Below are 13,993 nucleotides of genomic sequence, written 5' to 3' on the forward strand. Positions count from 1 at the left end.
TTAGTACAATACAAATTGGGGGTTCGGAGAACTTTGCACTTTTATCAATTTTACACGAATCCCGAGAGGACACTTCGCGAATGTATCTTGTAAGTACAAAGTGTGTCCCAAGAAGCGTGTATGTGTATTCACGAATTCCCTTTGTGCGATTAGGGATTCCATAGTTTTACTCCAAATGTGTGCAATATGTTGAGCATAAATGCTTTAAGTAGCATTTTAAGTAGGAATACCGCTTTAAGTGTAGTACAATATTTAATTAAATCCAATCTTGTCTAATAAAACCCACAGGTCTGTTTTCCCACAACTCTGTGACGAATCGTTTGGCAATTGCAAAACTCAAATCCAAATCTAAATCCAGAAATTAGATATTCTTTGACGTATCACACAAGAATATCTAATTTCTGGGTTTGGATTTGAATTTGAGTTTAGCGCTTCTTTCATCAGCGAGGCTATGTGAGACGCAGACTTACAGATTAACTTGAGATAAAATCATATGAGCTTCCACCAGAAATCAAAACCAGGTCTCTCGCGCCGAGGGTGTGTGTACCATAACCATATAGGCACAAGGGATCTCAATCTCTAATATAATTTATGATACAATAATTCAGACAAATTCATTATCCCATCCAATACTCGAAACTGTACTATTAGCAGGTTCCCTTGAACAGACGTTCTTTGGAATCACATCGTCGATACATTATTTTAAGTCGGTTGAAATGGTTTCATAGACATTACACAATTTAAACAGTCAAAAATTGTCGTTTTATGAAATTTCCCTAATATTTAGGTTGATTATATGCAATCATCTAAACATAGGAATGAACAACGAAACACGTTTCTTTGAATATCATTTGAAGACATTACTTGAAGCTTCATCCACTCACCTTTCCGCTTGACGTGGAAGATAAAGTGGAAGACAGAGATCCAAGATCGCGATCCGAGAGAGACAACATGCTAACAGCCGACGACTCATCATCATCAACCTCTTCCTCCTCCTCTTCATCATCATCCTGATACTGGCTTTTTAATTCTTCGATAGATTCGTGGAGTTTGAGGAGTTGTTGAAACAATGAGGTATCCTGCGCTATTAGACTCGCCTGAAAAGATAAAGAACGAACGTGTTGATCAATATTTATGCATAAACATACATTCCTAATACATGGAAATCGCATTTTCTATGTAATCTTACTAGAGCACAATAAAGTATATATATTGTTATTTACAAAAAAAAGGTATACTTTCTTGTGACAAAATTCGTTTCTTTCTCGATTTTCTCAAATAGTGCAATCATTTCATTGTATTCTGCTTGATGTCGCGTATCGATTCACATATTTACCTTCTTTCCATAATGTTACAGTTAAACAAAAGTTAAGTTTAAAAATTATTAATATTATTTTTGAAAGAAAATATCTCTTTAGCAATACTATGTACTGTCATTCTGTTAATGTCATAATAAAAAGTTTAATGCGGGTGCATCAGGTTCATCTTAATAACCGACGTGATTATCGTACAACACCAAGTTTTAGATTTACAAAGAAATTCGTCTTTTTTTTATTCTCTCAGAAATTACGTAGAAGAATTTACAATCACTCATAATATTTTGTTCAGTTCAACAACCTTTGGACAACTTTCTTTCTCGTTAACTACTAAAATTTAAATTTTTGTCAATCATAACTCTCGTGACAAACCTTTGCAAATGTCTTTTTTTTCTATCTTTAATGTTTTTAGATGTTTTAATACAAGCGAAAAAAATATGATTTAATTTCATTTTACTATGGATGCGCACGAGACAAGATTCGTGGCTGTCTCGTCCCGAAAATGTGCTGTAAAAGTAATGCCTCGACTCGAAAAATGTATATTTCTCTATTGGAGGAGCTGTGTCTCGACTCAAATTTTGTCAGGAAAATCCTGTCTCGACTCGTCTCGTGCGCATCCCTACATTTTACTTAATTTGGTTTCATTTTCTATTTGATTCCCTTTCATTTGATTCTATTTGATTTCGTTTGATTTAATTTGATTTTATTTGATTTCATTTGATATCATTGGATTTGATTTGATTTGAATTTAATGTCATTTTCAGCAGCGATGCTATATGAGACATGGGATTCGAACCACATGTGTCGCCAAGAATCGAACCCGGGTCTTCCATTCCAAAGTATCATATGCTAATCACTTAGCCACGAGGGAGCTCATGTGAAAGTTTAGTACAGTTGCCGTGCTTTGCATTAGAAAGTGTATAAGACTATTTTCAACTAAAGCAAATTAAAACTAACTCACAATAGTCATGAAATAAGGAAACCAGCTGCAGTTCATTTTTTTTTCAAAAGAATCTTCAGAACCTTGAAAAATCATAGTGAATTATTAGCATCACTTATTAGAAGTATTTTAAATAAAAGGATGTCAAGGAAGAATATTTTCTTCGTTGCTAACAAGAAAGAAAAGAAACGTTAAGTCATACTTGACCATTGTCACGGTCGCTGACAGAAAGATGGATGCTATATGAGGACATTAGAAACAAAAAATTGCAAATTTAATATCATGTAATTGAGCGATTAGAAATAAGGCTGCATCACAATGATAAAGAAAGAAAAGCAAAATGTCAGATTTATTAAATAGTCACGAAAAGCTAAATGTTTCTACATCACCTTATAATCAACAGTCTGGTCAATACGTATTGAACAAAATCTCTCTTTTAAACGGAATTTCATTTCTTGGTGGGAGCACGGTGATTCAGTGGTAAAGGCTTACTTACCTCTGGTGCATAGGGTCCATGGTTCGAACCCGGCCAAGTATGTTCGTGGTGGACAACATCGTATCCATGGGTTTTCTCGACATACTTCCGTTTCCTCCCACTTTATCATTCCACTAATTCTTTCATCATCATTCACTTGTTTTAATCACCGTGACCATTAGCCTAACGGGGCATAATCGTGGGACCTTAAACTAAAATATATTTCATTTCATTTCTTGGTACATGACCACAAAGCTAAAGGAGAAAAGATAATTAGTGAAATTGAATAATTATGAAAGAATTGGCGGAATGATAATGTGGGAGGAAGTTGGTGTATCCTGACAAAACTTACAAATCTAACGATGTACACCAAAAGCTAGCATCCGCCAGGCATTGAACAAGGCACACTTAGCACCAGAAGTGAGCGTTCTACCGCTGATCCATCGGCCTCTTCCTTTATCAATTTGATTGATTGATTGATTTTTAGTTTAGCGTCCCTTTTAGCAGCGAGGCTATATGAGACGTGGACCTACTGATTAACGTGGAATCCGAACCACATGAGCTCCCGCCCTTTATCAATTTGACTTCCAACACATAACTAATACCCCTTTCCAGAATACGCTAACAGTTTCATTGTTAAAAAAGTGAGAAAAGCAAATGCATATACATTCAACATGAAAAGAAACACTTACGTACTTATCCATGAAAGTGATTTATCGTGAGACACTGCAAATAATATTCCAACTCTATGGCTAAAATACCACTACCAGAGGAGCATACGTAGGTTTCAGAAATTTCAGCCCTCTTTGAGCGAGATTTTATGGAGAAATAAACATTTACTATATTAGCATATGCAAAAATCATACGTGTCCTAAAATTATACGTACCAAATTTCAAGTTTATGTGCCTACGGGAAGTACGCTATAAGTTCTGAGTCAAGTGGCAAAAGAAAATGTAATTTTGCGCTTATCCCTAGTTTTCCTCCCTGAAGGAGAAAATTTCTAGTTTCGGGACTTTTTCTTCTTCTTCATGTGTGACAAATCCTACTTTTGTGACAAATTTCAAGTGCATATGTCTACAAAAAGTATTTTATAAGTTTTGGATTAAGTGATGTGACTATATAAAATATAATTATACAAATTTTGCCCAAGTCCCTTAATTCCTCCTTGGAGAGGGAAATTTCCAGTTTTTAAAATGTTTCCTTTATTTATATTAGATTTTCCTATGTGCCAAATTTCAAGTTTTCATGTCTATAAGAAATACCTATAAGCGTTTCATGAGCGAATGAATGTCATTCAAAAAAAAAAAAAGTATTTTTTACGACCCTCTATCATGTAAACTGGTTGAGATTGAATTTCGAAATTTTATGTAGGAAATAATCTGGTGCAGTTTAGTGGTTTGGCCAATTTTCACCACACAATCTTCATGAAACGCGAAATTATGGATCATCGAAAAAGCCTGAGTTCCTTTGTGCACACGGTGTGCTCCAGCCAGACAACTTGGCTTGGCGCACTGATGTGCTTCTTGATGTCAGAATAACACATAAGATCAGCTTCATATTTATATATTTAGATGTATATACACTTGTATATATTATACACATTCCCGTATATGCAAAATTTCTGGCTTCCTGCTCTATCTCTTGTAGTGTTAAATTCAGGCACCATCAAGAGGGGGCAAAGCCCTTTTAGATTTCTCCACGTCCCTCTAGATTTCTAGAAAAAATATGTTTATAGTCTAGTTGATGAAATTAAATACTATTAAAAACGTTGAAATCTATTGAACGGTTCTGGATTCCAAGGGCAAAACATGTGTTGTTTCTGGACTAAAGAACCAACGTAGGTTTCCTTGTGTAGGTTATTTTAATTCTGAAACTATTCGTAGAAAAAAAAATCGCAAATATAAAATATACTAAAACGGACACATATTCAATGTTGTAATACATTTACTGAACAAAAGAAATATTACTTGATCAAAGGTAGTAGATCAAGGATTCGATTGTCCTTTTTAAGCATGTGCATGGTACTAAACCTAAAAGGGCTACGACCGTCCACAATGTACTTTAATTGGGTGATTCGAGAAGAACAATCGGGTCCGATCGCCGTGTATTATTGTTTTTCTGACCAGATAAATTTTTATCTAATACATATTTATATAAATAATTTACGTAAAACTGATTAGTATAAGCAATTCTAGACCCAAAATTGAATAGGACATCATGCAAAATTTTCAGTGAAAAACATATAATTAAGCATTTGTTGATTATTCATGTAAGAACGATCTAAGAAAGAATAATGTTTTAAAAAACAGCTTTTTGGATTCGTGCGCTTTTTCCTTTCGAGAAAAATAATAATTTTATTCACATTAATTATCGCGACTGTGAGTTTATCAACGTCCAAATTCCCCCTAAAATTTTCTTGCCACACCTTGCAAGAAAGTCTCATGAATTCAACGTTGATCTCCTGCTGCTTGTACAGCACTAAACTATACTGTTCATCCGAAGACAAGCATTTATTTCTGCTAACACATGAGTATTGAGCTGGAAATATATGAAATAGGGCTCCTGTGGGAAACCTCTGAGTTCAATACAAAAAAAAAAAAAAAGAAAAGAAAAAAGAAAAAAGAAAAAAATGGCAGTAGAAGAAAGGAAGAAAGATTTAGGAAGTTTCTGGGAGATTAGTGATAAAATATCATCATAAACGACCTCATTCCTTACTCCTCTCCTCATAGAAATTATGACAGAGCACTCTACTCCAACAGCATGATACAAAAGTCATGGTCAATACACATGATTAGATTCTTTTGAGCCCTATTTTACTCTGCATGCTTTGCTTTCCAATGCCAATTTTAGCGATAGAAAAGTTCTATCACTTAAACGGATGCATTTTCAAATTTTACTTTTTTCTTTCCAGTTTGGACACTTTCGCATTATCTAGTCCTCATTTATTTCTTTTTTTTTTTCAACGAAATTAAAAAGTTCGTTACTGAATTCTCTATGCGCGCGTGTGTGTGTTATTGCGAATTGTTCAATTTTGAGCCCTCAATTCGATAGAACATCAAAAACTATATGAAAGGAGTTATGGCATTTCTCGCGTCACTCTTACCGTTCCCGAGATACTGGCCAAAAACGTACCGATTTCGGGAGGTTTAAGAAGCCATATCTTAGGAATCGTAAGTCATAGAGAGATCATATTGGTATTGATCAATATCTAAGAAGATGGTGAACATTTTGGTATCAAATAGTAACCTATGGTAATTGGCCAACTGACCACCGTCCCCCAGATATTAGCCAAAAAAAGATCGAATTTCGGGAGATTTAAGAAGCCATATCTCGGGAACTGTAAGTTACAGAGAGATTACTCGTACATTTTGCGATTTTTTTTTTTTTAATTTTGTGCCTTCCATTTTAGCATGCGTCTTAACATAGCTCTTAAACAAAATAAGTCGAAAAAAAATACTACCCAAGGAAATTATAAATGGATAGATGAGCATAACAATAAAGTACATAGAACAATTGTATGAAGCCTGTAGAAGTGAATAAGAAAAAAATAATTCTTTTTAAGTTCGTTCTAGCAATGCTCTTGGAGCATTTTCAACTGGTTGTACCTGATTCTTGGTTCTTGAGCCGTGGACCCAATGTTAGGTTCTGGATTCCGTTACCGGTTCTCGGTTCTGGAATCGGCTCCCCGATTCCCATTTCTGCATATGCGTACCGATTCTCGGTTCTGGGACCAAGCACTTGATTCTAAATTTTCAATGGATACATAACAGAGTATTTTCAAAACGGGTAATCTGCTCCTAAACTTCTTGGTCATCCCTAATATGTACTAAGTGAAAAGTCCAATTTAAAGCGTCTAGTATCAAACAAATAGGGGTGTCTCATTAAAACTTCAATTAAAAATAAATTACACTTAGAGGCTTTCATGACCTGTGTATTTATATTTAGACTTGCAGCTTGGTATTTCTTAAGGACAACGGATATCACACCTCCACCCAATGTTTTACAACTAGCTTCAGGGTCATGGGCTGACAAAAAAAAAAAAAAAAAAAAAAAAGATATCAAGGACAAGTGCAGTATATGTTTATCTCTTTCGTTATAAATAATTCCCAAAGAACGTATGCATGTTTAGTTTAATATTGAACACACGGTACTTTATGTGATATTCAATAAACATTCATTTCATCGGAAAGAGGCGAAAGTTTACAGTGTACGTATCATAGGCGCCTAACTTAGATATTTCGAGAACAAAATAATAGCAACAGTATATAACAAGTAATGCGTCGCAATTTACATTGATTCCGTAACAAATTTTATGGTACAGGGTTCAGCGAAGAGACCTCCCGTATTAGGAGAGGGTGCTATGTGAGTTGTGGTGGGGATACGCGGCGGATAGGATATCGATTGATAGCTGTATACGTGACATTTTCAGTAGTCACAATGGTGTGGCGCAGTGAGCATCCTGTGTTTATTATGGAGGAGTATATTCTTGATAGTGGTTTTGTGATTACTACTCAACGGACATTTCGTATTCGGTTGGGACTAGGCCGACATGATTCTGTTTCGGAAAGAAAAACGATTCAAGTTTGGAAATTAAACTTCAGAGCAACAGGTTCGCACTGAGAAATATCGCCTGGCCGATTTCGGACAGTAACAACGCCAAAAAAACGTGGCGCGTGTGAATGTCCATCCAGCAATCTCCAAAGTATTGTTACGGTCCGAGGTCGACCAGGCGATCTTTTTATCAGTGCAAAACCTGTTGCTCTAAAGTTTGATACCCAAACTTGAATAGTTTTTCTATCCCGAACAGAGAATCATGTCGGCCAAGTCCAAACTGAATGTGAAATACCCGCTGAGTAGTAATCACAAGGCCACCATTACGAATATACTCCTCCAAAACAAACGCACGACGCTCGCCGCGCCACGTCACGTCATTTTGACTACTGAAAATGACACATGTACCGCTAATCCGCTATCGATCGATATCTCATCCGCTGTCGTATCCCCACTGCAACTCACACAGCACCCTTTCGAAATACAAAGGCCTTTGTGCCGAACCCTGTAGATTATGATAATAATATTGATTGCAATATTCTCCATTATACCAGTTTTGCCTATTATATACTATCTTAAAAATAAACTAATCGCTGCAGATAAAACCAATTTTATTATAAAACCAGGGCCGATCTAAGGGAGGGGCTTAGGGGGGCTGTAGCTGTAGCCCCGGGCCTCAAAGTGTACGGGGCATCCACTCTGATTAAAATCTCAACTGGCTGCCTAAAAAAGAATCGTACAAGATACAATCATCCTGATAAGATAAAATATGACAAAAAATGTGAAACATATTTCCTTAACTTTCCTACTGTACTTTCACAGAAATGTATTAGACGAAGTCAGCAGAGGCCACATATTTTAAATAGCTCCGGACCTCCAGATGGGTTAATCCGGTCCTGTGTAAAATTAACATCTTGTGATAGTTTCACTAACTTACCACTTAGTGTCTGATGAAGCCAAGTGGTTAGTTGGCGAAACTGTCACAAAATATTAATTTTATAATTAAAAAATGATTTCTTTCCCTAAACGATTAGTTTATTTTTAATTATCATACCGATTCCTGCTGTAAACCATACCCCTAATAAATTAAATGAAATAGTATTGTCTAGGAGAAGAATGCGGATTAGGGTCAAATACAGAGTAGCAAAAGTAAAAACTCAACCCTGAGCACTATACGGCATACTTCTAATTGTGAAATGCATATTAGTGTATTCTAGCTCTCCAATCGTAATCCAGGCATCTATACTTGATGGACGCACTGAAACAGTTTTCACTCAGTACGGTGTGATAACTGTGGAGTTGCTTAAATTAAATGTCAGAAAACTTCAGAAATCCAGAAATATTGACATATAAAGTCGTGCGCTGACCACATATCACCCACTTGAATGCATATTACATTGGTGGCCACTACCTCCGGAAAGTATTTCGTGTTAATGCATTTTCATACATTTTATGAAATGATTTACAACGGTTTGGTTTCAAAATGCAGAGCAACATGTTATGATGCGACTACAGCCATATTGCATTGATAATTGCACAGTGGCTCAGTGGTAGAGCACTTATTTCTGGCGCATGGGATCCCTGGTTCGATCCCTAGTCAAGTAAGTTTGTGGTGGACACAATCGTGTCCGTGGGTTTTCTCGGGGTAATCCCGTTTCGCCCTATTTTCTTATTCTACCAATTCTTCCATCATCATTCACTTATCTGAATCATCCGTCTCTCTTAGCCTAAAGGGCATAATCGTAGGACGTTATACTGAAAGATTTAATTTTGCATTGACTAATAGCTTTTAACGTTGATATGTTTTTCCTAAAATAAATCGACCTTTTAGTTGTTCACGCCACACAGAAAGTATTTTTGGATTTTTCGTTTATTTTAAACCAAGCCTGATAATTGAATGAACTTATTACTAACTGACTATATAGCAGAGAATGAGTGAGAAAATGTGAAAATTAAGTCACACATGAAAACTGACTCTTAGAAATCAACATGTAACTAGCTAAAACTTAGTCGAGATTTATAAATAAAGAAAAAAAAGAAAAGAAAAGAACAAAAAAAATTAGTACTTATTGCAATTTAGATATATAATTCTAGTATTGACATCAAGTGAGTTGTTCCGTTATCCTAGAAACCAGTTTACCTTGGACAAGAAAACCCGCCAACGGGAAAAGCTACAGTTACATATAGAATTACAACTACTTTACCAAGTATTGAATCCTAGCCAAACAGGACAAACATTCACGATTTTTTTCCCTCTATATGTCTTCAGTGCCATACTTCGCCCCCTCCCCCTCCATTATTTTTTCTGCTCTCCGCAAGCTACACACTTTGCATTGTGCTCCAATCCGATAATGTGTTTTAGGTTCAAATTCTTCTATGAAGGAAGAATACCGATTTAGTTTATTGGTAGCTTTTAGCAGTGTCTCTTTCTGTCTCTCTGTCTGTCTGTCTCTCTCTCTCTCTCCCTCCCTCCCTCTCTCTCTCGCTCGCTCGCTCTCTCGCTCTGACATTTCCATGGCTGCTATCATTGATTAAGTCTTGTAGTGGGAAGTAGTAGTGCTGCTCAAATGGGCAAACTGCGAGCCAGGGCCGGCTCTACAATATGTGCAACACGATCATTTGCACGGGGCGCCAAATTCCGAGAGGCGGCAAAATGTGTCATAATTATATTATTCAAAATAAGTATTTCTTGTTGGAAACAGACTTCATGCTGATAGTAGTTAAATTTACCGAGCTGATCTTCTATTTGAATACTACATTCATAATTCATGTTTAGGTCGCATTAATTAAAGCTCACATGAACAGTGCTAAAGCAAATTGTCAAACAAATCTCAACATGAATTGCTTAATTGTTGTCAAATACAAAAAAAACTCAATTCTCGGACAGCAGCCCGTTCTCCAAAAGCGGAAGTGGTTGAAATTTACTAGTACTTCCGGTTTCAATATTGATCTTTATAGAGCAAAAACGGTAATAGGGACTGAGAGATTGTTTAATGAAATCAATTCAGCCTCTCTACAATAGGTTCTATCTTCTCCATTAACCGTCTATTCAAACCGAAAGTGGTAAAAATTAACCGTCTCTGGTTTTAAGATTCATCTTCAAAAACAGAAACAGTAATATATATAACGACTAGTAAGAGAAAAAATACCGGACATTCAACGTCGGGTTTTGAGGTCGTACTGGACACCGGGCAAGGAGGTCAAAACCCGAACTGTCCGGTAAAATACGGGACGGTTGACAACCCTATATGCATGCCTTTTAGTGGAATTGAAATATAGGCTAGACTGTATGTCCTAATTTAAAGCTGAACACCACAAACCATTCAGCTATGCATACTGGCTACTAAATCAACGAGAAGGACTTTCAAAATTATCATATTCGTTGATATAAGGTGAACAATGTTGCCAGATTTTAAATTTGTTTCAATAATTTAGCATTTTATATTATACTAGCAGAATACCCGCTCTCGCACGGCGATAATACGTTTCGTTTTGGACATAAAGGGCACCAAAACTGTCACCAATCAACTTTGGTACCACAAAAACTACGAATTCAACACTAATATCGGTCATTCTCAATTATTCTTACATGCCATCATCCTCCCGGAGTACTAATGAGGCTGAATTTGAATGTAAAAGCCATCGGAAGTGTCGTTGTACATCTCAGCGACCCCAAAAACTATGGATTCTACACTAATATCGGCCATTTTCGATCATTTTTATATATATACCTCCCCCTCCCCTAAGTTGTACCGTCAAAGTCAAACGACAAAAACCATGCCAGGTCCAAACCTCATCTATGTTGAAAATTTGATCGAGATCGGTTAGGTGGTTCAAGAGTTATTACGTCACTTTCATTGTCACTTTCATTTTAGACATACACTAGCTTTTGGCTAGCTGGGAGTACGCCCCCAGACCCCCAAATTTGCTCGGCCTACGGCCTCGCATTTCTTGTCTATCGGCCTTTGCATCTCATTGAATTTCATGAACTAGCTCCTCATATTTCCTGAATTTATCCGGGGGCTTCGCCCCTACACACTGTCTTTGCTCGGCCTACGGCCTCCTACCTCTTGAACCCACAATTCTATGGTTTCTTTTCTTATTTTCAACTATCTAAAAGATAAGATTTTGCATCCCAAGAAAAGGCCCATTTAAATAGTATGGGAATATTTTCCTCCCCATTAGACCCCTAAAAAATTAAAAATATTCACTTTTGGAAATTTTCCTGTGGGTTAGTCCGGAAGGCTACAATCATACAGAATTTAATCATTCTAATCCTGCCGGAAGTATCTAAACCTTTTGGGGTACAGAAGACATCCCATATAAATAACATGGTAAAGATTTTTCAGTTCCCCATAAAACAACTCTACGATTGGAATTTTTTATTTCTGATGATTCACTTACGTAACGCTAACGAAAACGTATAAGCATACCGAATTTCAAATTTTTATTCCAATTCTGAGTACCTAAACATGAGATTATAGGTCCAAAAAAGTCCCATTTAAATAACATCGGGAAATTCTTCATCCCCTCTTTAGACCCCTGAAAAATAAAAATATTGACTTTTGGGAATTTTCCTGTGGGTTTGTCCTGAAAAGCTCCAATCATGTCAAATTTAATCATTGTAACCCTACAGGAAGTGCTCAATAATTTGGGAGTGTAAAAGGTGTCCCTTATAAATAACATAGGAAAGATTTTTCAGTTCCCTATAAAACCAATCTAAAGTTAGAACCTTTTATTTTTACTGATCTACTTAGGTAGTACTAACGGAAACGTACAAGCATACCGAATTTCAAGTTTTTATTCCAATTCTAAGTACCTGAAACATGAGATTATAAGTCCAAAGAAGCCCATTTAAATAACATGGGGAAATTCTTCATCCCCTCTTTAGACCTTTTAAAAATTAAAATTATTAACTTTTGGTAATATTCCTGTCGATTAGTTCCGGAAAGCTACAATCATGCCAAATTCAATCATTGTAGCCCTACAGGAAGTGATCAATAATTTATGTCAGCTCATGTATTGTCAATCGATTTATCATCTCAGGAAAACATACCTTATGCATCCGTAGCACTTTACTAAAACCGGAACTGGTAGAAATTTACTAGTACTTCCAGTTTCACCATTGATTTACACAGAACAAAAGAAAACTGTAAAAATATGGAGAAGTGGATCTTTGGAATTTATTGATCCGTCCCAAGAACAGCTTCCATCTCTTCAGTTAACTTTTAAGATAAGCACGAAACTAGTACAAATCAACCTTTCTGGTTTCAATTTCAATAGGCAAAGCTCAAAAACTATAAAATACGACAAGTGGCTTTCTGGAATTAATTATTTTAAACGTGTTAAGAAAATATCCCACATTTTTCTATATCTATGTACTGAAACCTAAAGTGGTCAAAATTTACTACAAGAGGTTTTGCCTCTTATTAGATCTCTGTTGCAGCAAGATATGATAAGCATATTTTAGTACTGAATGTCCATGATTTGAAAATCTACCATTGTGAAACGAAACTATTATTATTATTATTATTATTATTATTATTATTATTATTATTATTATTATTATTATTATTATTATTATTATTATTATTATTATTATTATTATTATTATATTACTATTATTATTATTATTATTATTATTATTATTATTATTATTATTATTATTATTATTATTATTATTATTATTATTATTATTATTATTTTGTTTTGTTTATGCAAAGCTCATACAGGTTTCAACATTGAGCGCAAGTTTAGGGGAAGTCCAAAGGCGAGCAAAACTTAATTTCCGGCCTAATCGCTGTCCCTTATACTTTTTTTGATAGGATATAACTAACGTAAATTGCTATCCAGGGAACAACTTAAAAGCCACAGTCGGACATGCGTAGGAGGGGACGAGGAGGATGAAGGAACACTCAAAACTTAAATGTTTGGACACTTAAATTTGGTTTGAGTAATTTCCATGTTTTGCGTTGCATTTTTAATATTATGATGAAATCTTGCAAACTATGAGTTTCAAGTTATAATTAATAAATTTATTATTTTCAAGAATGAGTGTAGTAGCTTTACAAATAACACTGCATCTTTTGACCAATAAGAACAGGGCCTTCATGATTGAACGGGATCCCCAGATAACCCCACACTCCTTTTAATCCTACGATATATAGGTTGCTCGCTTCATTTGAACCTTGTAGATCGTAGAATTCACTTTGAGTGTGGAAGAGAACTTCTTCACCGACTATTATTTGCGATGTACTTATATAGTATCTAAACATCACGAAATATGAGACACTTTTCCCTTCTTGGTCATTACATTTAGAAATCTAAGGCTATATATATTCAATTTTATATTGTATCTTCCGAAGTGCTTGCCTTGTCGGAATAAAATTTTCATAATTATTAAACGCTAAAGAGAGCGTTTGCGGTAGTAATTTTTAAAGCATCTTACACTTGTTAGTAGGATGGATACTTCAGACTTCTCTCCCTAAAATTTTCATTCTCAACTTTCTGGCGAATCTAATGTTCATCGTTGAGTAATTACTGAAGTTCTCTGTTAGTGCGAGCTACTCCTGATCCTCCACCCCACTTTTATTCTACGATCCACAAACCTCTCTTTACACTTGATTACCCGAGATTCTTATGATTACGGAAAAATCCTATGGAGCCGACTCTAAATAACTGTTCAACTGATACTATTATTATTATTATTA

General features: G+C 35.6%; 1 protein-coding gene across 1 annotated transcript in view; it reads right to left on the minus strand.

Moving 5' to 3' along the window:
* The window catches only part of LOC145688487 (uncharacterized), a 217,520-nt gene that overhangs the window by 14,407 nt on the left and 189,120 nt on the right, over window positions 1–13,993 (minus strand). Inside the window, exon 2 of the mRNA XM_081762795.1 lies at window positions 885–1,097. Within this exon, the coding sequence (XP_081618921.1) occupies window positions 885–1,097 (213 nt within the window). The remainder of the gene's footprint in view (window positions 1–884; window positions 1,098–13,993) is intronic.

Source organism: Thermobia domestica, chromosome 6, assembly GCF_964235325.1.
Source record: "Thermobia domestica chromosome 6, izTheDome1.hap1.1, whole genome shotgun sequence".
NCBI lineage: Eukaryota > Metazoa > Arthropoda > Insecta > Zygentoma > Lepismatidae > Thermobia > Thermobia domestica.